The 26,882-nt window shown below is 36.8% G+C and overlaps 1 protein-coding gene across 1 annotated transcript in view; it reads right to left on the bottom strand.

Annotated features, from left to right (window-relative positions):
- The window catches only part of FCHSD2 (FCH and double SH3 domains 2), a 238,764-nt gene that overhangs the window by 199,296 nt on the left and 12,586 nt on the right, over positions 1-26,882 (bottom strand). Inside the window, exon 3 of the mRNA XM_006064686.4 lies at positions 2,385-2,430. Coding sequence (XP_006064748.1) covers positions 2,385-2,430 — 46 coding nt within the window. The remainder of the gene's footprint in view (positions 1-2,384; positions 2,431-26,882) is intronic.

Below are 26,882 nucleotides of genomic sequence, written 5' to 3'. Positions count from 1 at the left end.
CAAAAGCCAAACTAAATTTTACCCTAATACTTAATGCTGTTTAATGACTCACATTGCTTCTGTGTTTTTAGAGATTCATTTGCTCTATTTGTATAAATAGATATGCCATACATCTATTATTTCTGAAGAATTACAAAATGAATTTCACAAACCGTGCTTAAAAATAAAACATTAATGTTCTTATAGGAAATTGAAAGTAGCAAGAAACCTGAAAAAATTCAGGGCTCAAATTCCTTCAAGTGTAAATAAGGATATACAGTATTGTTTTCTTTCTTTCTTCTAACATTCCCCTAAAAACATATTACAAGTTTAGTCTGCATGTACTTGCTGCTGCTGCTGCTGCTAAGTCGCTTCAGTCGTGTCCGACTCTGTGCGACCTCATAGACGGCAGACCACCAGGCTCCCCCGTCCCTGGGATTCTCCAGGCAAGAACACTGGAGTGGGTTGCATGTACTCAAGGTACTATTTTTCAAGTTGCTGTCATCTGATCAATCCCACTTAAATTCTTTTCCTTCATATTTTTCTATTGGGACAGCTCATCTGTATGATCTCTAAATCTCACAAATAACACTCAAACTTTTTGGCGCATTAATTCTTTGTGTAGATGAACATATACCATAAATAATAACTTCTATGAAGTAATAACGTCATTCTTTTCAATTGACTATAATGCCACATTAGTTGTTTTGAAGAGAATTTTTTTTATTTTTAAATTTTATTATTATTCTTTTTGGCTGCACTTCACAGCCTATGGGATTTTAGTTCTCCAAACAGGAATCAAACCCTTGACAGAGTGCAGAGTCCTAACCACTGGACCACCAGGGAACTCCCTGAAGAGAATGAATTTAATACATTTAATTGGAAGTTAATATACAACCATAGAAGTTCTTTAAGTACTAGGACTTTTTTTTTTTCTTCTTTTTTTGGCACGCATATCCACAAAAGCTGGAAGAGTGCTCAAAATATTTTCTCAACACATGAAAAGTGGTATATCTTTAAATATACTAATTTTAAAATAATACTTTCATAAGAAAATTAGAGTAATTCCTTATAGAGCATAGATTCCCCATTCACCTACAGTTCAACTAAGGAAATTATCAATATTCATAAGACTTAGCTCCTGACAGAGATGAACCAAAATATTAAAATACTTAAAAGAATATTAAATACACTGCTATAAATGGATAACCAACAAAGACCTATTGTATACCACATGGAAAAAAAGAATATTAAATACAAGAAAGAAACAAAAACACGACTACCATATTTTAAAAGACTGCTTTAAAATTGGTAAAATTGATAAAGAAAACTAAAAATTCAAAGAAGTTGTTCACATAAATTATGATCCCATTTCTTTTAAATATATTTAAATAGTCTTGATTGTTTAGATGATGTACCAACAACAAATAGCCAAAACTATGGAATGTCCCAGAAAGGAAGTGTCATTATCAAATATTATCCATTAGATAGTTGGCAGCATAAACGTTCCACATACTTTCAATTTAACAACCAGCAGACTCTCTAAAGGAATTTCCACAGCAAGAGATAAATGTTCTGATTTTCAGTGGATTTTTAAATGTGTATAAATGAAAGCTAAGAATACACCAGCTTTGACATTTTAAAAAATTTAATAATTTAAACTGAAATGTGTAAGTTAAAATTAAAACATTCTCAGATGTTTAATTTTTCTTTAATTATGCCTTGCAAATGTTTTTAACATAACAAATATTCATTTTTTTTAGCATGAAAAAACCAAACAAAAAACAGAAAAGGCATGAAAACTGATCTTGAAAACTGATAAATGATAAAATGCTCTGCTATCACTGTTCAAGATTCAATCAGGCTAGAAAATTGGCAATATCAGTGATGTGCTCTAGTTTATCTGTCACAACAAACCATAAAACCTCATTAGACTCAACATCACCTGTGCAGTATTTTTGTTAAAAATTTAACCTAAATCTAATCATGAAGGAAAAAACCTGGATTATTCGAAAAAGCTTTTTATGAGACAAGTAACCAGGTAAGTAAAACAGGTAAGAGAAATCAAACGGAGCAAACTTTCAGTTACAAAATAAATGAGTCGTAGGGATGAAATGTACGGTTGTGAATATATATACTTGTAAAATCTATTCACTATTATTTATACTTGTAAATACTTCAGAATATTGTGAATATTATTTTCTCCTAGAATGTTCATAAACTTCTTTGTAGTAAGAAGCAACTCAGTTCCTCATCTGAAGATTCAAATGGAGTAAAAGGAGGGAAAAAGTGAGAGAGCCAAAGAAGAGGAGAATGCAGGGATACCAATGCTTCTCTCCAACAACCATATCTGCCTGTAAGCCAAAGAAGGATGAGAGAATGGGGACCTTCTCTTGCAAGCTTACCTGTGCATACTCTCTTTCAATAGCAGCCTTCTTCTGACTGAATGTCCTAAAAACACAAATAAAAGTAAAAATTCGTTACCGAAAAAAATAATAATAATTTTATGCAAAGTTATCAACACACCCTCAAACACTGTTTCATAAGCTGTGTTGAGGGAAGGCACAATATGTCAATGATCTATGTATCTGAGAATACCGCTGACACCATAGACTGGAGTTAAGACAATCTTAGGACATTCAAATCCTAGCTCCACCACTTATTAGCTGTATGACCTTGGTCAAGTCACTTGACTTCTCTGTGCCTCAGGTTTCTATTTGGTAAAATGGGTATAGTAATAGTATCTACCTCATAGGGATAATGTAAAATTTAGTAAATGACAATATATAAAGTGCTCAAAATAGTGTCTAGCACAGAGTAAAAGACAGGTGTGGGTATATGTGTGTGTGCATGTTAGCTACTGTCATCAGTAGGGCTAGCGCATAGTAGACATAAAAATGTTTACTGAATATAATAACATAGAGGGAACCACAGAAAACAAGGTAAAAATCAAGTTTTGATCAGCTTCTCAACATGAAATAGTCAAATCATTTCCTTCATTCTAGTCTTTTATAAGAGTCAACAAAGTACAAAGGCACCACATGTTATAGTATGATGAAAACCTTTTTCACACATGTATTATATTTCATAGATTTTACAGTAAACAATTTTGACAAGTTCCTCTGTCCATGGGATTCTCCAGGCATGAATACTGGAGTGGGTTGCCATGCCCTTCTCCAAGGGATCTTCCCAACCCAGGAATCGAACCCACATCTCTTGCATCTCCTGGATTGGCAGGTGAATTCTTTACCACTAGCACCACCAGGGAAGCCCCATTTTATGATATTATTATTCATTTTTTAAGTAATCAGCAGTATTTTCTTCTATCTTAACAGTACATGAAATACCAGTGGACCTTACAAACCACCGCTAGTGGTAAAGAATTTGCCTGCAATGCAGGAGACCCAGGTTCAATCCCTGGGTCAGGAAGATCCCCTGGAGAAGGGAATGGCTACCCATTCCAGTGTTCTTTCCTGGAGAATTCCATGGACAGAGAGGATCCTGGTGGGCTGCTACAGTCCACGGGGTTGCAAAGAGTCCAACTCGACTCAGCAACTTTTCACTTTCACTTTTTACAAACCACAGGCAAGGTAGAGTCAATGAAACATGATAAAACATTAACAATTTACCTTGAATATATTGAGTTTAACTGGAGGAGGGCATGGCAACCCACTCCAGTATTCTTCCCTGGAGAATCCCATAGACAGAAGACCCTGGTGGGCTACAGTGCATAGGATCACAAAGAGTTGGACATGACTGAAGCAACTTAGCACACATGCATGCATATTGGGTTTAAAGGCTTTTCTGTGAGGTGTCAGGTATCTGTGTTCTTAAAAACACTTCAATAAGGCAGAGATATCAAAGTGAAAAGTGAAAAATATAAAGAAAAGAGCTGGAATAGAAAAAAGGCAATAAAACAAAACTCATTTTAATAATTATTTAAATTTACCAACATAACTATTCATCTCATATAAAAAATGAAAGTATTTAAGATTTTGCTACATTTGTTTTGGATGAATAACTATTATTTAAATTTAAAAAGGAAGGAAATTCTGACATACACAACAACACAAATGAACTGTGAGATCTCTGAGATCATTATGCTGAGTGAAATAAATCAGTCACAAGAAGACAAATACTGTATGTTATCATTTATATAAGATTTGACTTAGAGCAGTCAAAATCACATGGACACAAAGTAGAATGGTAGTTTCTAGGAGCTAAGAAGAGGGGATAAAGTAGTTATTACTTAAGAAGCACAGAGTTTCAGTTTTGCAAGATGCAAAGAGTCCTGAAAATGGATGGTCGTGGCAGTGGAACAAAATGAATGTACTTAACAGCACTAAACTATACACTTATAAACAGTTAAGATAGCAAATTTTTTATGGATTTTACCATAGGGGAAACAGTGGAAACAGTAGCTGACTTTATTTTTTGGGGCTCCAAAATCACTGCTGATGGTGATTGCAGCCATGAAATTAAAAGATGCTTACTCCTTGGAAGGAAAGTTATGACCAACCTAGACAGCGTATTAAAAAGCAGAGACATTACTTTGCCAACAAAGGTCCGTCTAGTCAAGGCCATGGTTTTTTCCAGTGGTCATGTGTGGATGTGAGAGTTAGACTATAAAGAAAGCTGAGCGCCGAAGAATTGATGCTTTTGAACTGTGGTGTTGGAGTCTTGAGAGTCCCCTGGACTGCAAGAAGATCCAACCAGTCCATCCTAAAGGAAATCAGTCCTGGGTGTTCATTGGAAGGACTGATGTTGAAGCTGAAGCTCCAATAATTTGGCCACCTTGTGTGGAGAGCTGACTCATTTGAAAAGACCCTGATGCTGGGAAAGATTGAGGGCAGGAGGAGAAGGAGATGACAGAGGATAAGACGGTTGGATGGCATCACTGACTCAATGGACATGAGTTTGGGTGGACTCCAGGAGTTGGTGATGGAGAAGGAGGCCTCGCGTGCTGCAGTTCATGGGGTCACAAACAGTCAGATGTGACTGAATGACTGAACTGAACTGAACTGATAGCAAGAGAATAGAGCAAAAAATCTTCTGAAAATCTTCATATAAGACGTAAAGGCATTTGTTAATAGTCAACATCAGTTTCTCATAAAATCTCTTTTAAAATATTAATGGCTGCTATTACTAAAAGATGAACAAAAACAAGTGCCAACAAGGACCTAGAGAACTGAAAACTCTCATACAGTGCTTATAGCAATGTAACATGGTACACCTGTTTTAGAAAATAGTCTGTTAAGTGAGGAGGTCTTAGGAGGCCTCCAGATCTGCAATTGGTATCAGGAGTGAGAGTTGTCTGGGGACTCCCTAACTCTGTAATTCATCACCAGGATAAGCAGAACACCTAAGAACATTCAATTTATTAATGGTGGTAGTAGAGATGGGACATCAAAACCATAATGATGAATATTAAAAATAAACACACCCACCACAATGGCTAAAATTAAAAAGACTGATAAGTATCAGTAAAGATAAAACGCAATGAAACTACATGTTGTTTGTGGGAATATAAAATGGTACAACCATTTTGAGGGAAAAGAAAAAAACATCTTCTTATGTAACTAAACATCCATCTTGACATATTTCTAATGCTAGAAATTTACCAAGAGAAATGATAACAAATGTCCACAAAAACACTTGACAAAAATATTTACAGCACTTTTATTCATAAATAGCCCTAAACAGGAAATTATACCAGTGGGATAATAGGCCAACAAACAGTGATACATTCTTACAGTGGAATAAAATTGAGCAAGAAAAACAAATGAACTGTAAGATGATCACCACATTTCTACTACTCTGAGTTAGTTGACGTCTTATTTTACAAATAACAAAGTTGAACAATAACATCAGAATAAAAAAATCATTCATTAGCACAGATAGCAAACTGAGGTAAGGGAACTACTAGTTATTTATCAGGACACTGGTGAGTCTTTCATAAAGAAAACTTTACAGTTTTGTCCTGGAATATAACACCTGTTTTTAGAGATATTATTACCAAAAATATGGCAATAGCATTAAAATGATGACATGAGAATACAAAAAAAAAAGTTAATTTTGAACAAGGCAAGTAGAATGAACAACTGAAGCTATACAAATCTGACAGAGATAAAATTATTTTGCCCTAATAAAAAATATTAATTCACCAACATTCATTGAGCATCTTCTGAATTTCAGGTATTCTACTAAATATGCACTGGGTGTGTAAAAATGAATGAGACATGGACTCTGCTCTCAAGGTATTTATTAGTATAAGATAAACAAATGATGCCAAGATCCACAAATACTACAGGCATAGAGCGAAAAGTAGAAAGCATTTTTATTTCTTATTAACTAGGTAACCTTGGGCAAGTTAATTTTCCTGATCATGTTTCAGTTTCCTATCATGAAATAGGAATAACAAGAACATCTATCTCATATAGGATTATTATGAGGATTAAATGAGTACATATTGGTAAAGCACTTAGACCTGGTACACAGCAAACACTAGAAAAGTATTTACTAAGTGAAAATATCACACCCATAGTTTATAATTATGAAATTTAATCCAGTTAAAATATTAAATATGCAAAGCACTACCAAAAAATATATTTAAAGTACTTCTGGTCTTAAATAATAAAGTCAGAATCTCCCTTCTCCTCTCAGAAATTACCCAAAAGCAACAAATAGAATAAAAAACAAAATGCAAACATGATCTCCAATAAAACTAGGAAACATGAAATGTAAGTGGAAGAGAGGCCTGAGGAGAGACAATTAAATTGGAGAAAGAGGGTAAAATATAAGGCATGAGGTTACAAAACTCAAAAAGATGTGGGGAGTACATTTCTTCAACTGCACTTACTGAGGTATAAAATTTAAACCACATTCCCAACAACAAGAACAAGGGACATAGGCTGGTGGAGGAAGCTTTGCTGTTTAGTTTGAAGAAATAGAGGAGAAAGTATTAAATTAGAAATCACACAAACAATTTACACTGGTAGAAATTAGATTGCTGGTGTAGTAGAAAAAAAATAGTAAGATAGCCTGTACTATGCATGGTCCTGCAATAGCCAACCTTCTCCGGCTAAGGAGAAATAAAACAACTCATACACTCAATCCTGGTACAACAAAAACGATTGTAAATGTGAAAGACTGTAACTACCCTAAAAAGTTGGTATTCTAAAAAGTTTGGTATCCTAGAAAGTTGTACAGGAAAAACCCTGTTCATTCAAAAATAACCCCAAAGGGAGCAAGAATAGATCTATGCAAATATAAAATTTTAAGAAGAAAAAAAGGCACAGGAAAAAGAGAGTAGCTGAGAAACATTCATGAGAAAAGTGCTGCCAGAGAGCAGATGAATTTTTAAAACTTAAAAAACAAACAAAAAACCCCAGTGAGGCAAACACTGCTTGCAGATATGCTTAGAGTGTCAAAGTACAAGAGAGTAGCAGTGGTGAGAGTGGGCAGCCAGTCTTGTCCCTTTAGGAGGAAAGCTTTTTAGCCTTTCACCACTGAGTATAATGTTACTTGTGGGTTTTTCATATGTGCCCTTTATCATATTAAGGAAGCTTCCTTCAATTCCTAGTTTACTGAGTGTTTTTATCATGAAAGGGTATTGAATTTTTTCAAATGCTTTTTCTGCCTCTACTGAAATGTTCATTTTTTTTTTCTCCTTTCATTCTATTCCTTGATTTTTTTATGTTGAACTTTTGCATTCCTGGAATCAATTTTTCTTTGTCATAGTGTATAACCCTTCTAATGTGTTGTTGGACTCAGTTTGCTAGTATTTGTTAAGGATTTTTACATCAATGTTCATATGGGATACTGATCTGTAGTTTTTTGTGGTATCTTTGTCTGACTGGTTATCAAGGTAATAAGGACATCATAGAGTTAGGCGTGTTCCCTCATTTTCCATTTTTTTGAAGATTCTGAAAAGGACTGATGTTCTTTAACCAGTTCTTCTTTAACCATAAGGTAAAATTCAAGCATGAATTTTAGTCCTCTCACTCACATCAGAACATGAGTACTAGAAAAGCTAATGATACCAAAAATTGAATGTAAGCACCTTCCTAAGGCCCACTGACTAATACCATCACATTAGTATTGGTTAAGATTTCAGCAAGTGCTCTAACAGTGACAAGGGGGATATATGGATACATAAGAGCTGGTTCACTTCATGGTACAGCAGAAACTAACATAAGATTGTGAAGCAACTATAGCCAAATTTAGAAAAATGTGTTGAGATAAAAGTAAAGATATTACATGTGAGCCTCGCTCCGAAGAAGAGGGACAAGATTCCTCCCCATCGGTTACAGCTTCCTCGGGAAACTGAAATATGAGTGATGTACGCAGAGTCCTCATACCATGCAGTGGTCCCATAGTGAAACCCACTCATTAAGACTTGCTCTCACCTGGGGTGGAGGGTGGACGGGTCATGGAGAATTGGCCATTCAGTGATCTGAATATCCACAGTGGTCTCAGACTAACAAAGGAGAAACTGAGCCACATAAGAGGGCTGAAATGACTCGAGGGTGACTCCTAGAGGAGTTAAACTCACAAGTAGCACACTGATTTTTGTTTGAAACATTATTAGTTTTAAATCTGTTTTCCAGATATAAGGAAATCCCTCCCCTCAAGCTAATTATGACTTACAGAAATTTGGCAATTATACCTTTGTAAGCAGAATTGAAACATTTATCTTTTTTCTCTACCTGATCCTCCCAGAAGCTGAAAACGCTCAAATTACCAGCAGTTTTATTAGATAAATTAGGAAGGCCATCTCCTAACAGGGGCAGGAATCTCAAGGTATTTCAGTTCAGTTCAGTCGCTCGGTCTTGTCCGACTCTTTGAGACCCCATGAATCGCAGCACGCCACGCCTCCCTGTCCATCACCAACTCCTGGAGTCTACCCAAACTCATGTCCATCAAGTCGGTGATGCCATCCAGCCATCTCATCCTCTGTCATCCCCTTCTCCTCCTGCCCCTAATCCTTCCCAGCATTAGGGTCTTTTCCAATGAATCAACTCTTTGCATCAGGTGGCCAAAGTATTGGAGTTTCAGCTTCAACATCAGTCCTTCCAATGAACACCCAGGACTGATCTTCTTTAGGATGGACTGGTTGGACCTCCTTGCAGTCCAAGGGACTCTCAAGAGTCTTCTCCAACACCACAGTTCAAAAGCATCAATTCTTTGGCACTCAGCTTTCTTCACAGCTTTCTCGCATCCATACATGACCACTGGAAAAACCATAGCCTTGACTAGATGGACCTTTGTTGGCAAAGTAATATCTCTGCTTTTAAATATGCTATCTAGGTTGGTCATAACTTTCCTTCCAAGGAGTAAGCGTCTTTTAATTTCATGGCTGAAGTCACCATCTGCAGTGATTTTGGAGCCCCCCCCCCAAAAAAATCTGACACTGTTTCCACTGTTTGCCCATCTATTTCCCATGAAGTGATGGAACCAGATGCCAAGATCTTAGTTTTCTGAATGTTGAGCTTTAAGCCAACTTTTTCACTCTCCACTTTCACTTTCATCAAGAGGCTTTTGAGTTCCTCTTCACTTTCTGCCATAAGGGTGGTGTCGTCTGCATATCTGAGGTTATTGATATTTCTCCCAGCAATATTGATTCCAGCTTGTGCTTCTTCCAGCCCAGAGTTTCTCATGATGTACTCTGCATAGAAGTTAAATAAGCAGGGTGACAATATACAGCCTTGACGAACTCCTTTTCCTATTTGGAACCAGTCTGTTTTTCCAACAGGTCCAGTTCTAACTGTTGCTCCCTGACCTGCATACAGGTTTCTCAAGAGACAGGTCAGATGGTCTGGTATTCCCATCTCTTTAAGAATTTTCCACAGTTTATTGTGATCCACACAGCACTTGGGGGACTTCAAAAAGGGAGGAATTCACCTAGATCTGAAGGTGAAATATGTGACAGGCCTTTGGCATGGCTTTCCTGGATCTAAGTGGCCAGAAAAGCTGGCTTCTTTTACTTTTAAAAAGTTTAATCTGAAATTCCTTATAAAAAGTTCCAGCAAAGCCAATTTTTAAAAAGCCCATGTGATCAATTATATAAATCATCAGGCCAAGTTTATTGAAACCAGATTTATTTTGCAAACAAATTAGTCTTAATTTGGCTATATTCAGTAGAAACGAGGGTAATTTTTAGAGAGAAAAGTATTATGTTTCAGTGGATATTAAACTCTAGTTTTGTTAATTGAGGTCTGTATTTACTGCCTAAGACTTACTTCTCAGACAGCTCCTTGCTGTTATGTTTTATTATTGTAAAAAATAAATTCAATTAAAAGTTTAATTGAATTATTAAAAGACTCTAAGTTTGTTTCTAAAGCTTATCTAAATAATCTTTGGATGAAAATCAGATGCCCATGACCTGAAACCAGGGTATTGTGTATACTAGAAGAGACATAATTTAAAGAGCAATCTCTCACCTAGATGGAGGACACATCAAACACTCTTAACTACCTCCTGCACAGCAAAACTGAAGGGAACAGACTCTTGAATTAATATTTACACTTAGAACAAGCCCCTGCATGGATTGGCCTATAGAGAGGGTGGCTGACCTTAAAACAAGGCCCAGAGAAGACACTACCAAGCCAGGATGAGAAGATGACACCATCTGAAGTAGACAGGTGATCCAAGATGCAAGACCAGGCCTGTATACCAATTACTTTGATAACTGCTCACATCTTTGCTTGCTAACTAAATGCATTTCACAACCTTATACACAGTTAAAGTTAATTGTTAGCTTTATGGTCAATTACCTGTATCCAGTACTTTCGGACTACCCTGGTGGATTTCTCCACTCCAAGGCTCTAACTGAATAGCCCTTAGGAAATTTGCTCTAGAAAAAAGATATAATTCTGTTCAGGCAACTAGCCGATGTTATTAGGTGGGATACCCTCACCTGGCCAATTAATAATACCTGCTGTGTATGACCCTGGCCATAAACACAAATTTGTTTTCGGGGTCACTCAAACTAAATCAGAACAGCAAGCAAAATTTCAGCCAAAGAATATAACCTCCCTCAATTGTGGAATGGATTTATGTGGTTAACACCAGGCTGCAGTCATTTAGATTTAAGATTCCCCTCATGTTGGGAATCAAGAAACCATATTAATAATACTAGGAAATTGGGCTGGGTGCCTATGAATAATACCAAAATATAATCTCCCCAAAGATAAGGATTGGTACAGAACAGGCTAAGTAAAATGATCTGAGAATATACTAGGCAACACCTAGCAGAAGTTCTTGGCTTAAATTCTTATGACCTTACTAACACTACTAGCTATATTATTTGTATTTTGCCTGTTTTGCAAAATTATTCTTTCTTGCATTACCAAATGTGTGCATGAGCCTCTGATAAAATGACTACTAGGTGACTTGAAGCAGCTGACTAAATAGCTCTATATAAGGTCAATGATTGTAACAGTTTACATATGGGAAGAAGCAACAGAGGGAATCATTTCCTGGACCATACCAGGTGGTGTGACAGGTGGTCCAGAGATTTCAGCTACTATTAACAGGGCCTAGTCCAGTAAAAGCACATTTTGTGACTATCAACAAAATCCCTGCCTGACCTAGGAATGAGCATTCCTAGCACCATGGGACAAAACAGAAATGGTCATGAAGTGCCTCCCAAACCAAAGTAGAATTTATGACAATGAGGGGACTGAGCTAACCAAAAATTGTCCCTTACCATCTGCCTCTACAAGGATTAGGTCACTGCCAATGCAGCTGCTAAACTTCAAACAGCCTGAAAGGAGTGTGAACTCCTGAAAGGAGTTCAAGGTGGAGATAAGGAATCAGGCACTCTGTTCTCTGGAAAAAACTGGCAGAACAGGACTTCTAAAGTCCTGTTAGTTAGATATCTTCAGGAGAAGATTTTATGAGCCCAATTTCTTACATTTTCTCCCATCTAGAAAAGCACTAAAATCATTAACAGAGACATCTGCTTCTTGTGACTAGTAGCAACCTTCTTGTGACTAGCAGTAACCTTCTACCAAAATGTGTGCTTTATTGCACATATCCCCCTTCACCAAAATCACATATAGCTGATCTTTCCTCCTACCTCCTCAGAGCGGTTCCTTGGGGCTATCTGAGAGGCTATCTTCCAAACTATAATCCTCATTTTGCCCCCAAACTGTACTTCTAACAAGTTCCTAGTCGGTACAGATACTACTAATCTAGGAAATTGGGCTGGGTGCCTATGAATAATACCAAAATATAATCTCCCCAAAGATAAGGATTGGTACAGAACAGGCTAAGTAAAATGATCTGAGAATATACTAGGCAACACCTAGCAGAAGTTCTTGGCTTAAATTCTTATGACCTTACTAACACTACTAGCTATATTATTTGTATTTTGCCTGTTTTGCAAAATTATTCTTTCCTGCATTACCAAATGTGTGCATGAGCCTCTGATAAAATGACTACTAGGTGAGAATCAGAGAATTAAAATTATAAAACTACTCATCCTTCCTTGTTTCACCAAAAACAAAATAATTAAGTCATTATAGATACAGTTTTAAAAATCATGTACACATGAAAGGAATAAAAACAATAACAAAGGAGACCAGCACCTTCTTACTAATCCAACAAGGTTTTGTTAAAAGTAAAATAAACTTGAAAAGTCACACATTATTGCGCTGACATTTTCTCTTTTTTCGCCTGCACCATGTGGCATGTGGGATCTCAATTCCCCGACCAGGGATTGAACCTGCATCCTTGGCAGTAAAAGCATAGAGTCTTAACCACTGGACTGCCAGGGAAGTCCTTTGTTGACATTTTCAACCTACAAATAATCTATTCAGGACCGACTGTCCAACTGATAATTCTAAACATCTTAGAAATCCACCTCTCCTATAGCATCTCTTAGCCAAAGGAATATTTCCTGGAATGCCTAAAGTCAGGAAGAAGATCTGAAATGTGTATTAAGCAACTCCTGTAACACCAGTTCTCATCTTTATTTACAAATATGAATAATCTGTGATGCCTTTAAATACATATATGCCCAGATCTCTCCCCCAAATCAACCAACTGTGATTCTTAAGAGTATGTGTGTTAGTTGCTCAGTTCTGTCCGACTCTCTGCAATCCCGTGGACTGTGGCTCGCCAGGCCCCTCCATCCATGGGACCCTCCAGGCAAGAAAACTAGAGTGGGTCACCATTTCCTACTCCATCTTAAGAGTAGGGCCAATCATTTGTAACGTACACAGGTGATTCTTCCTTATACAATGCATTGTTAGCACCTATATCTGAATAACCTATGTTTAATTCTGGGAATTCAAAACTATTTCAAAGAAGGCAATGTCATCAAACTGTGATGGCAATATTCAAAAATCTGGAAAAACTCTATGATCTTCCTCATCACATAACTAACTATCTTTCCTCCTTTCCCTGCCCCCTACTTCCAAACACAAGAGCTGGGGAACATAACTTCTCAGATTGATTAAATGCAGCCTAAAATAGAGCTGCTTTTTCTCTAGTTACATGTGTTGATCAACTGACATATTAATTGGGCATCTTTAAATTTTTTTGCCTTTCAGCTGTTGATGTACTTTGTCTTTTTATGTATAAATAAAGAGAACTAATGTCAAAATTAGTTACCTGAAAACAGATAATTTTATCACATAGAAATGGAAACCAAGCTTGTCATGAACAGGCCCTAAGGGGAAAAAAAAGGACTTCCTTGGTGGTCCAGTGGCTAAAACTCCAAGCTCCCAATGCAAGGGTCCTGGGTTCGATTCCTGGTTAGGGAACTAGAGCCCATATGCTGCAACTAAGATCCGGTGAAGCCTAATAAATAAGTAAAAAAAAAAAAAAAAATAGGCCCTAAGATGAAGACAGTCACAAGAATTCTTCCAATGTATTTTATCATAACATCCTTTACATAGCATCAGTTCAGTTCAGTAAAAGTTGCATGATAACAGATTACTATGTCCTCTCATTTTTCAAAATGTTGATCTCATGGCACATGTGCACACTCACACAAAAGACCTGAATGCAAGTATTAAAAAATCCCACCTAAAACTGCATTTTTAAGTTAGAAAAAAAGAGTTACCATTCATTAAGATTTATCAATATTAATCAAGTTGCCAAATCATTTTGTCAGGAGATCCATGATCAAGTTCACCTTTGAATACCATGACTCTAAATGTTTCCATTTATGATATATCATGTTTAAGACCCAATTTAAGATGCCAAGTCTTCTTTGCCAGGAAAAGAGTGGGAAACATTCATTAGTCAGATAATCTTTTATTGAAATGGAACACACATTCTTTTGAGATCATGGCAAAGAACAAATATCAAACAATTTAATTAAATGAAAATTTTTATTTCTAAAGGATGCAAATTAAAGCAAACAATCTCCTACTATTTGTCTTTAAATATCATTAGTGCAAGATATATCTTATTCCTCACACTGGAATTACACTGTACATTTAAAAGATAGTACATCATAAATTTTTCACAGCTTTCAGCCTGACAGTTACTCATAAAATTAAACAGTGACATCTTTTTCCTCGCTTTCTCCTTCCTTAAAACAACACTGATATATAACATAGAGGAGGTGTGAAGACTTAAATTTTAGTACATGTGCTAATATATCAAGACTAGACCAAATGTCAAAAGATGCTATATTAACAAAATAGGCCATCGTCAAAGCCATTTTTTAAGCCTTAATAAAGTTTTACAATTTGCTACTATTATTCTTCTTTATTTTTTATAAAGTAAGAAATGAAACTTTGAAAATATGATTATTTTCCTAAAAGTAAATATACAACCATTCTTTCCTCAGGAAAGTATTTGTCCTCATGCATATAGCTATATAAAATGAAACAATGTAATTGGCTAATAAGTACCTATTTCCTAAATAAAAAGCATTTCAATACTTTCATAACATTAGCTTCAAACATTTAAATAGTAATCTTTTATTAAAGTGAATTTACTAATATAAAGTATCATGAGAATATACACATTTCTACCACCCAGTATGAGCTGATTCTAAGCTATTTGTGGAATATATTTTATTTTAGGTACATTGGCAAAAGGTTAAAAATAAACATCATTAGGTGGCCAGAAAAAATCTTGGTATATAGCAGGACTTTAGCTCTATTCAGAAATGGTATCCTTCACCCTGTGACCACAAAACATCCTGGTCTTAACTTTTAAAACAACCCAAAAAAAAGGCATTTTTGACTCTGGAAGTATTTCAAAATATAGCCTAACCTAGATATCATTATTGGAAGAGCCAAGAGATCTTTAAAACTCCATTTTTTCACGTAGTACTTCTACAATCCTGGATCAGAAAAACCATGAAATTCCACCCAGTGGACCTTCTTCCATCCTGTACTAATTAGCCAGACTGAAAGATTTGCAAGGCACTGAATCTTACACTTCTTCTTTGGTATCTATTCTAAGTAGTAACTCTTGAAACAAAGACACTCCCTCCCAAATATCTAGACATGTAGGCACTAAAAATGCTGTGCCCCATTTATTTAAAATAATCCTGAAAGATGTCTGCCTTCTACTTTTAAGAGAACTGAGTACAACTATCAAAACTAGGGAAACCATGTTCCTATATTCAATGGATTTCTGCCCAAATCTAATAAAGACTGAGAAAATATCTATCTACATAGGTGTTCTCACTGCTTGGAAACACTATGAAATTTCACTTGATTTCAAACAATATATACCAGTAATTTTCAATGAAACAAAGAACTTAAATTTTAAAATCAGGCATACACACAGGTTCAAACCCAGATATTTCATCACTCAGTACTCTGATCTTGGGCAAGTCACTTAACCAATCTGACACTCAGTCTCCTTCTCTATAAACTGGGGGTGATGATGATGACAACAATGATGACAGAATTTATTGTTGCTGGGAGGCCCTGAGATATAACTAATGTACAATCTCACACGCTAGTAAAGTAATGCTCAAAATTCTCCAAGCCAGGCTTCAGCAATACGTGAACCATGAACTTCCAGATGTTCAAGCTGGTTTTAGAAAAGGCAGAGGAACCAGAGATCAAATTGCCAACATCCTCTGGATCACCAAAAAAACAAGACAGTTCCAGAAAAACATCTATTTCTGCTTTATTGACTATGCCAAAGCCTTTGACTGTGTGGATCGCCACAAACTGTGGAAAATTCTGAAAGAGATGGGCATACCAGACCACCTGACCTGCCTCTTGAGAAATACGTATGCAGGTCAGGAAGTAACAGTAAGAACTGGACATGGAACAACACATTGGTTCCAAACTGGGAAAGGAGTACGTCAAGGCTATATATATATTGTCACCTTGCTTACTTAACTTATATGCAGAGTACATCATGAGAAATGCTGTACTGGGGTGAAGCACAAGCTGGAATCAAGATTGCCGGGAGAAATATCAATAACCTCAGATACGCGGATGACACCACCCTTATGGTAGAAAGCGAAGAACTCAAGAGCCTCTTGATGAAAGTGAAAGTGGAGAGTGAAAAAGTTGGCTTAAAGCTCAACATTCAGAAAACGAAGATCATGGCATCCAGTCCCATCACTTCATGGCAAATAGATGGGAAACAGTGGAAACAGTGGCTGACTTTATTTTGGGGGGCTCCAAAATCACTGCAGATGGTGACTACAGCCATGAAATTAAAAGACGCTTACTCCTTGGAAGGAAAGCTATGACCAACCTAGACAGCATATTAAAAAGCAGGGACACTACTTTGCCAACAAAGGTCTGTCTCGTCAAAGCTACGGTTTTTCCAGTAGTCATGTATGGATGTGAGAGTTGGACTATAAAGAAAGCTGAGCACAGAAGAATTGATGCTTTTGAACTGTGGTGTTGGAGAAGACTCTTGAGAGTCGCTTGAACTGCAAGGAGGTCCAACCAGTCCATCCTAAAGGGAATCAGTCCTGAATATTCATTGGAAGGACTGATGCTGAAGTGGAAACTTCAATACTTTGGCCACCTGATGCGAAGAACTGACTCATTTGAGAAGACCCTGATGCTGGGAAAGATTGAAGGCAGGAGGAGAAGGGGACAACAGAGGATGAGATGGTTGGGTGGCATCACCAACTCAATGGAGATGAGTCTGAGGAGACTCCAGGAGTTGGTGATGGACAGGGAGGCCTGGTGTGCTGTGGTCCATGGCATCGCGAAGAGTCAGACACAACTGAGCGACTAAACTGAACTGACAACAACTAGTGTTGACAAGAACATGGAGAAATTAGAAAAATATATCATTGTAGGAATATAAAATGGTGTAGTCCCTTTGGTAAACAGTCTGGAAGTTCCTTGAACATTTAGAGAAAAAAGGGACTTCCCTAACTGTCTAGTAGTTAAGACCCTGTGCTTCCACTGCAGGGGGAACAGGTTTGATCCCTGGTCAGAGAACTAAAATCCTGTATGCCATACAGCCAAATAAATAAATAAAAATAAAGACAGAGTAAAAAATATCATCAAGCAAGTCCACAAGTAGGTATATTTCCAAAAGAAATGAAAATAGAACTTCCCTCGTAGTCCAGTGATTAAGAATCTGCCTGCCAATTCAGGGGACATGGGTTCAACTCCTGGTCCAGGAAGATTTCACATGTAGTGTGGCAGGTAAGCCTATGTTCCATAACTACTGAGCCTGCAGTACTGAAGTCCATGCACCTAAAGCCTGTGCTTTACAATAAGAGAGGTCCACAATGAGAAGCCCACATACCACAACAAAGAGTAACCATAACTCACCACAATTAGAGAAAGCCTGCCAGCAGCAATGAAGACTCAGCACAGCCAAAAATAAATAAATTAAAAAAATCAATCTATTCAAAGTGCCTTGCTGTTAAAAAAAAAAAAAAAAAGTAAAGACACATGTATATGGGAAAAACATGTACATGAATGTTCCCAGAAGGCTTATTCATAATAGCCAAAAGTGAAACAACCCAAACGTCCATCAACTGATGAATGGATAAATGAAATGTGGTATATCCTAGAAATAAAAGCAAAAATAAACAAAGGGGATCTGAACAAACTTACAAGCTTTTGCACAGCAAAGGAAATGTATACAAAATGAAAGACCACCTACAGAATGGTGAGAAATATTTCCCAGAGAGAAAATATCTGCAAATGCTGTGACGAAAAAGGGTTTAATTTCCAAAATATACAAATAGATCAAACAGCTCAGTATCAAAAAAACAAAAAAATCAAAAATTGGGCAGAAGACCTAAACAGACATTTCTCCAAAGAAGACATACAGATGGCCAACAAGCATATGGAAAGATGCTCAACAATGTTGACTATTAGAGAAATACAAATCAAAACTACAATGAGGTATCACTTCACACTGGTCAGAATGGCTATCATCAAAAGCCTACAAATAATAATGCTGGAGAGGATGTGGAGAAAAGGGAACACTTCAGAACACTTCAAACTGTTGGTGGAAATGTAAACTGATACAGCTGCTATGGAAAGCAGTATGGCGGTTCCACAAAAAAACTAAAAGCAGAGCTACCATACGACCTGGCAATCCCACTTGCAGGCAAACATCCAGGGAAAACTCTTCATTTGAAAAGATACATGCACCTCAATGTTCACAGCAGCACTATTTACAGTACATATGAAAACAACCTAAATGCCCATCAACAAATGAATGGATAAAGCAGATACGGCATATAAATAAAATGGAATATCTTTCAGTTATAAAAAAGAATGAAAAATGCCATTTGCAGCAGCATGGATGGACTTGAAGATTATTATACTAAGTAAAATCCGACAGAAAAAGGCAAATATCATATGATATCACTTATATAAGAAATCTAAAAAATGATACAAATGAACTTACTTAAAAAACAAACAGAGGACACAGAAAACAGAGTTACCAAAGGGAAAAAACGGGCTGAGATCTATAAATTAGGAGTGTTAACAAGTACTCACTACTGTATATAAAAGAGATAAACGGGACTTCCCTGGTGGTCCAATGGTTAAGAATCCACCCTGTAATGAAGGAGACCAGGGTTCAATCCCTGGTCAGGGAACTATGATCCCAAATGCTGCAGAGCAACTAAGCCCATGCACCTCAACTACTGAGCCCAAAAGCTCTGGAGCCTGCTCAACACAACTAGAGAGCCTGTGTCCTGCAACTACTGAGCCCTCAAGCCACATCTAGAGAGTCCATGCACCACAACGCAAGATCACACATGGTGCAACAAAGACCCCACGTGCAGCCAGTAAAACTTGATGCAGCCAAATAAATAAATAAAATTATAAAAAATAAAGTAGATAAACAACAAGGTCCTACTATATAGCAAAGGGAACTACATTCAACATCCTATGATGGAAAATGATCTGAAAAGACTACACACACACATACATATGTGTATATGTGTATGTGTATATATATATATATATATATATATAACTGAATCACTTTGCTATACAGTACAACATTGTAAACCAACTACACTTCAATTTTAATAAACTGTCAAGCCAGCAATCATTACCCAGCAACTATACCCTCAAAATGACTATATGATGAAATTTTCACATAAAACAAAACTAAATTGTCACTAGCAGACCTGAACTTCAAGATACACTAAATGGAAATGCAATTTAAACCATAATGAGATATCACATTACACTTTGTATTAGACTGGTGCAAAAGTAATTGCAGTTTTACACTGCTGAACTTTGCCATTTGATATTGGAATACATTCTTAAATAAATGTAGTTATGTTATATATCATTTTAATGTGCATTTCTTGCTTTATGTTGTTTGCTAATGAATTATTACTTGCTATTTATTTTATATGCATTTTAGACTATGGAAATGATGTTAAACAAAAAGCAAATTTGAGTGATTTTCTTATTCAAGTTCAAAATGGGTCATAAAACAACAGAGACAACGCACAACATCAATACATTTGGCCCAGGAACTGCTAATGAACATACAGTGCAGTGGTGGTTCAAGAAGTTTTGCAAAGGAAATGAGAGCCTTGAAGATTAGGAGAGTAGTGGCGGAGCACCAAAAGCTGACAACAATCAGCTGATTACTGATCACTGAAGCTGATCCTCTTATAGCTACACAAGAAGTTGCCCATGAACTCAATGTCGACCATTCTATGGTCATTCGGCACTGGAAGCAAATTGGAAAGATGAAAAAGCTAGATAAGTAGGTACCTCGTGAGCTAACTGCAGATAAAAAAAAAAATCATTGTTTTGAGTCATCTTCTCTTATTCTATGCAACAACAATGAACCATTTCTCAATCAGTGGTTATTTGTGACAAAAAGTGGATTTTTATGTGACAACCAGCTCAGTGAATGGACCGAGAAGAGGCTCCAAAGAACTTCCCAATGCCAAACTTGCACCAAAAATAAAAAAGGTCATGGTCACCGGTGGTCTGCTGCCAGTCTGATCCACTACAGCTCTCTGAATCCTGGTGAAACCATTACATCGGAAAAGTATGCTCAGCAAATAGATGAGATGCACCGAAAACTGCAACGCCTGCAGCTGGCATTGGTCAACAGAAAGGCCCCATTCTCCACAATGCCCAACTGCACATGGCACAACCAACACTTAAGTTGAACAAACTGGGCTACGAAGTATTGCCTCATCTGCCATATTCACCTGACCTCTCTCCAACCGACTACCACTTCTTTAAGCATCTCAACAACTTTTTGCAAGCAAAATGCTTCCACAACCACCAGGAGGCAGAAAATGCTTTCCAAGAGTTCACTGAATCCCAAGGCATGTATTTTTAAGCTACAGGCATAAATAGATTTATTTCTCGTTGGCAAAAATGTGTTGATTGTAATGGTTCCTATTTTGATTAATAAAGATATGTCTGCATCTAGTTATAATGATTTAAAATTCATGGTCCAAAACCACAATTACTTTTCACCAATCTAGTATTATTAACTCAAGGTAAACAATGATAGATTAAAAATGCATGGTGTAACACCTAAAACCACCACCTGAAAAACAGACAGGTATAGCTAAAATTGCAAGAGAAGAAAATGGAATACCAAAAATATTCAGTTAGGTCAATAGAGCTGAGAAAACTAGTATATACATACCTCTACAGTAAAACAGACGAAAAGAATTCCCCAACGAGAAAGTTGGCTAATAATGCAAAATACATTTTACCATAGAAACAATATGTTAAATGATGACTATGATATAAAACCTCTGAATAAAGTTAACTAAAATAAAATTTGAGCCTGGACATGATCTAATCACCCAATGTTTGCTTGTTTGAAGACAAAACAATTAAAAAACACACAAAGGAACACAGTAGTACACAAAGCCTGTTTCTCCAACTCTGAATTATAACCTGCTTGAGATCAGTCGTTTTACAAACAGAAGTCTGTGAATCAAGTGTTCTTAATATTTGGCATATTATTAGAAATAAACTGTAAAGCCTATTAATGATGAAAATAACTTCACTAAATACTAATTAAAGGCCAAAATTGAAAACATAAAATAAAAATAAAGAAAGCCAAAAATGACATTTTTATCATCAACTGGCTCCTCTGTCCATGGGATTCTCCAGGCAAGAATACTGGAGTGGGTTGTCATTTCCTTCTCTAGGGGATCTTCCCAAGGGGATCTTCCCAACCCAGGGATCGAATCCGGGTCTCCTGCATTGCAGGCAGATGCTTTATCCTCTGAGCCACCAGGGAAGCCCCCAGTATAAACTCTTACAGTATATTATCTCTAACAGACATGCAATAAAATATTTACCAATACTGGACTTCCCTGGTGGTACAGTAGATAGAAATCCGTCAGCCAAGACAAGGGATACAGGTTCAATCCCTGGCCTGGGAAGATTCCACATGCTGAGGAACTAGGCCCATGTGCCACAACTACTGAGCCTGAATGCTGCAAATACTGAAGCCCACGCGCCCACAGCCTGTGCTCTGCAACAAGAGAAACCACCACAATGAGAAGCTTGTGCCCTGCAATGAAGAGGAGCCCCAACTCGTCACAACTACAGAAAGCCCACGACCAGCAACGAAGACGCAGCGCAACCAAAAAAAATAAATAAATGCTACATTGACACTTAATGGTAGAGCTTAAAAAAAATTTTTTTTTACCAATACTGAATCATTTAGTTTTAGTTTTAAGAGTATATAATATTTACATAGTTCCAAATTCAAGGTTACACAAAAAGGCATACAATAAAAAGTCTAAGGGACTTCCCTGATCGTCCAGACTTGGCCTCACAATGCAGAGGGCACTGGTTCAATCCCATCGGAGAACTAAGGTCCCACATGTTGTGGGGTATAGCCAAAAATATTTATTTTTAAAAGTCTCTGCCTCTCATCTCCTTCTCCAGCCACCAGTGGAGGGTAAACAACACTAAAATATAATCAAGGGGTATACATTCCCAGTTGTTTCCTGTAGGACCACAGATGTGGTAACACTTTTCTTTAACACCAGAAATAACATTTTCTTTTTGAATTGGGATTACTCACAAAACAGAAAACATCCAGATGACAAGATACTCGCACATGAATGCCGAAAATGAGATCAAATTGAATGTAAAGTATAACCAAGAAAAATACTATGAAGAAACAATAAAATGAAATAAAAATACCAGCTAATATTCTATTAAGTTAGTCCTGACCAACACAAGACAGGAAATCTGCAGCAATGGAACAAAGGAAATGGTTGCAAGTTTCCGTGCCTACTTCCCAAACTAGTCACTCAAGAGTCAACAGCACAAACCAGACTTACAAACTAACTCCTGCTTATGCATCAGATCATTCCTGAAGACTGATACCAACAAACAGCATCTGTGAGATTCAAACGGGCATTCGAAGAATTTACAAACATCAACTGAGCACCACAGGCCTCCTCAGGTAAAAGGTTTCATACTTTATACATTCAAGACTGAATTGCCAATCCTCAATTATTAGGGTAAATTACTCAGCTAGGAGCAATTCAAGCTCATATTTGTCCTTCCCAGCTTTCAGTTTAGCCACTTTACTACTTATTAATGCTTTCACCTAAGAAGTAAAAGGACTTTAGCAAAAATGGTACTACCTGGAGGGTCCTTAGACCATGATTTCCCCAAATTATCAGAAGGCCAAAAGTGGCAAGATCATTAACCACTCCTGTGTTTTTAAGAGGAGACTCCTAAGAGGCTACTGGCCTACTGGCCCATTTTTTAAGGTAAATGCAAAAACCTGCTCCTGACCTAAGTCAGTGAACTTCAAAGGAATCGAAAGGAGGAGATACAAATGGTTTCTAAAGAATCTCTTATTCCTAATCTTCTTGGAACAACTGGAATTCTAGCTATATTTTTCATAATCTAACATCAACATATCTTTTACACTTTTATGGGAACTACTAGGAGTAAACTAGAAATGGGTCCCTGTGGCAAACAGGGCAATAAGTAACGTGGAAAAGCTGTATTAGTGCCACCAATATCTATTTCTTACTGGCAAGTACCACTTCTCCAAGAAGGTAATCACATTCCCAGCCTCCTCTGCAGCTACGCTGCAAGGCCATATGAAGCAAACTCAAGCAACAAGATACAAGGTAAAGACTTTTGGGAAATTTTCTGGTAGAAATTGTCTTCCCTCGTAGAAGGAAAGGAGGGAAGGTAAGGAGAGAAAGTTTGCATAAGGAAAAATTGCACTTCCGCTTTTTCCACCTAATGTTGCATGAGATTAGCATCTTAGAATTGCATATGCCATCTGCAATCACAAGGGGAGTCATTATCAACATGGAAAGATGGAAGGTACCTAGGACTGCTGAACTTGGTGGAGGAAATTCTTTAGCATTACTGAACAGTTTATCCTTGAGGTTCATTACAGTTTTTAATTCACAGGATAACTCTTTACAGGATGAGTAAGTCAAAGACCATGATTTCTGAACTGATGTTCTTAATTACTTAACAAAATTACATTCCACATGCATCTGTTGAGCATCTACTATGTTCCATGCACTAAGCAAGAAAGCTTTTATGTGAGCTACTTTAATTATCAAAATAACCCCCTAAGGTATTAAAACTATCATTGCTGATAAGAAACATGAGGCTCAGAGAAGTTTAAGTGACTTGTGCCCAAAGTCACATAATTAATAAAGATTAACAACTAGGATTCATATCCATGTTGTATATCTCTAAGCTAGGGCTCATTCTAGTAGCTGTGATCAGCTACCCTACCACTCAGATCACCTTTACAAACTCCATATTCATTTAACTGTGGCTAAAAAGACCAAATCAAGGAAAATCGCACATAAAAATTCTTCAGCACTTCTGTTCTTAACCTAAGTGGTGGGTAACTTTCATTATTAGTCCTTAGTTTAATTCCACCTAACTCTGTTTAAAAAAAATTCTCCCTCTCATGATTTACTTCATCTTTAAATTCTAATTTGAAAGAATACTAGATTGAGAAACAATAATATTTGTTGAATGAACAAAAAAGACCAGGGTCCAGAACCTGACTTCCGACTTCGAATTTTCATTATCTAAAACTCCACTGATTACAAGTCACACTGTGTTACACTAAGAAAAAATGCTCCCATTTAAATTGATACAATGCTGTATCACAACTTTACTTATTAAAAGAGCTCTTTTAAACTTCATTAAAATTTTAGCATACATTGCTCCTGTGCATAATTTTTAAAAGGTAAAAGAAATAAATTGGTGAATAAATTGGTCACACTCAGGCTCAAATTCTTCTGAATCACTTTTTTAAATCAGTCATTACTGTTTTTCCACACAATATCATCTTCTGTGCCATGAAATCCCTGGGTGATCCAGCATTTGTATTCAAACCATATCTCTGAGATTTTCTTCCAAGCCTGCTGAAAACTACTCTGCAAGTTCTGTGCATGAAGAGAGAACAACCACATCACAAACAAAAGCAACTATAAGATGGATCCAGATTTTAGAAATCTAAGAATGTAAAAATATATGCTTATGAGAATTAATAAAACACAATAAATATAGATAGCCAGTGGGAATCTGCTGTATGACTCAGGGAGCTCAAACTGGTGTTCTATTACAACTTAGAGAAGTGGGATGGGGTGGGACATTCAAGAGGGAAGGGACACATGTATACCTATGGCTGATTCATACTGATGTATGGCAGAAACCACAACATTGAAAAGAGACTATCCTTCAATTAAAAATAAATTAAAACTAAATTAAAAAAAAAAACAATAACTTACTTTATTATCTTGCATATCCTGAAGCTACCAACGGTGAACATCTACCATGCTTGGTGTTTTACCTATCTTGTTTAACTCTTTACAGAGCAGCAAAAAGTTAGGCATTAACCTTATTTTACATACATGAAATATGAAGCTCAGAGAATTTAGTAATTTGTCCTAGATGATCCAGCTAATAAGTGGCAGAGCTGGGTTTCAATCTCTGGTCTATCTTCAAAGTTCTTACTCTTTTTTACCACTTGAGTGGTTCTCAAAATTTAGAGCACATAAGAATCACCTCAGAGTGGGAAAAATACTGCATATATTTGCAAATCATATAGCTGATAAGATAAATGTATAAAGAACGTTTATGGGACTTCTCTGATGGCCCAGTGGCTAAGAATCTGCCTTCCAATGCAGGGAACATGGGTTTGATACCTGGTTGAGAAACTAAGATCCCACATGCCATGGGTCAACTAAGCCTTCATGCCATTACTAAAGAGCCCGCGTGCCACAACTAGAGAAGCACACGTGACAATTAAGACCCAGCAGAGCCAAAAAAGGAACTCTTACAACTCAACAGGAAAAAGACAATCCAATTTAAAAATGGGCAAAGGATGTGAATAGACATTTATCCAAAGAAGATATGCAAACAGCCAATAAGCACACACAAAAGCCCTCAACATCATAAGCTATTAGGGAAATGCAAATCAAAGCCACAATACGATACCACTTCACACCTAATAAAGGCTTCCCAGGTGGTTCTGTGGTAAAGAATAGGCCTGCCAGGCAGGAGACTTGGGTTAGATTGATCACTGGAGAAGGAAAGGCCAAACCACTCCAGTATTCTTGCCTGAAAACTTCCATGGACAGAGGAGCCTGATGGGCTATAGTCCATGGGGCCACAAAGAGTCAGACATAACTTAGCAACTAAGCAACAACAATCACGCCTACTAGAATGGCTATAATCAAAAGCTATTTTGACTTGATTTGATGTTTGATATAATCAATAACAAACATTATAAATAACAAAAATGTATAGAAACTGGAACCTTCATACATTACAGCTAGCAGGAATATAAAATGGTATAGCCACTTCGGAAAACAATTTCAAAACAATTTCAAAGTTCCTCAAAAAGTTTATATAGAGTTACCTCATGACTCAGCAATGACACGACTGAAGCGACTTAGCAGCAGCAGCATGACTCAGCAATTCCGCTACTAGGTATATACCCAAGAGAAATGAAAACATAAATCCACAGAAAAATTTGCTCAAATGAACATTATTCATAATAGCAAAAAAGTCCATCAACTGATGAACAGATTAAAAGAATGTAGTATACCTACACAATGGAATATTATCCTGCCATAAAAAAGGAATGAAGTACTGATGCCATAACATGGATGAACCTTGAAAATATTATGCTAAGTAAAAGCTGAAGACCATATGTTGTATGATTCCATTTATATAGATTTTACTTCCACAGAGAAAGAACGTAATTGCTTAAGGCTGGATAAGGTGATGGGAAGTGACTGCTAATAAGTACTTTCTTGAAAGGAGACCAAAAATGTTCTGAAGTATAATGATGGTTGTATAACCGAATATACCAAAAAAAAAAAAAAAAAAAAAAAACCCCCACTCTGAATGGGTTAATTGTATGGCAAGTGAATTAGATCTCAATAAATCTGTTTTTTAAAAACCCTCTAGAGATTTCTCTGGACGTCCAGAGGTTAAGACTCTGCCTTCCAGTGCAGG

Source organism: Bubalus bubalis, chromosome 16, assembly GCF_019923935.1.
Source record: "Bubalus bubalis isolate 160015118507 breed Murrah chromosome 16, NDDB_SH_1, whole genome shotgun sequence".
NCBI lineage: Eukaryota > Metazoa > Chordata > Mammalia > Artiodactyla > Bovidae > Bubalus > Bubalus bubalis.
The sequence above is the reverse complement of the archived record's forward strand: the minus strand, read 5'-3'. Positions and strand labels throughout refer to the sequence as shown.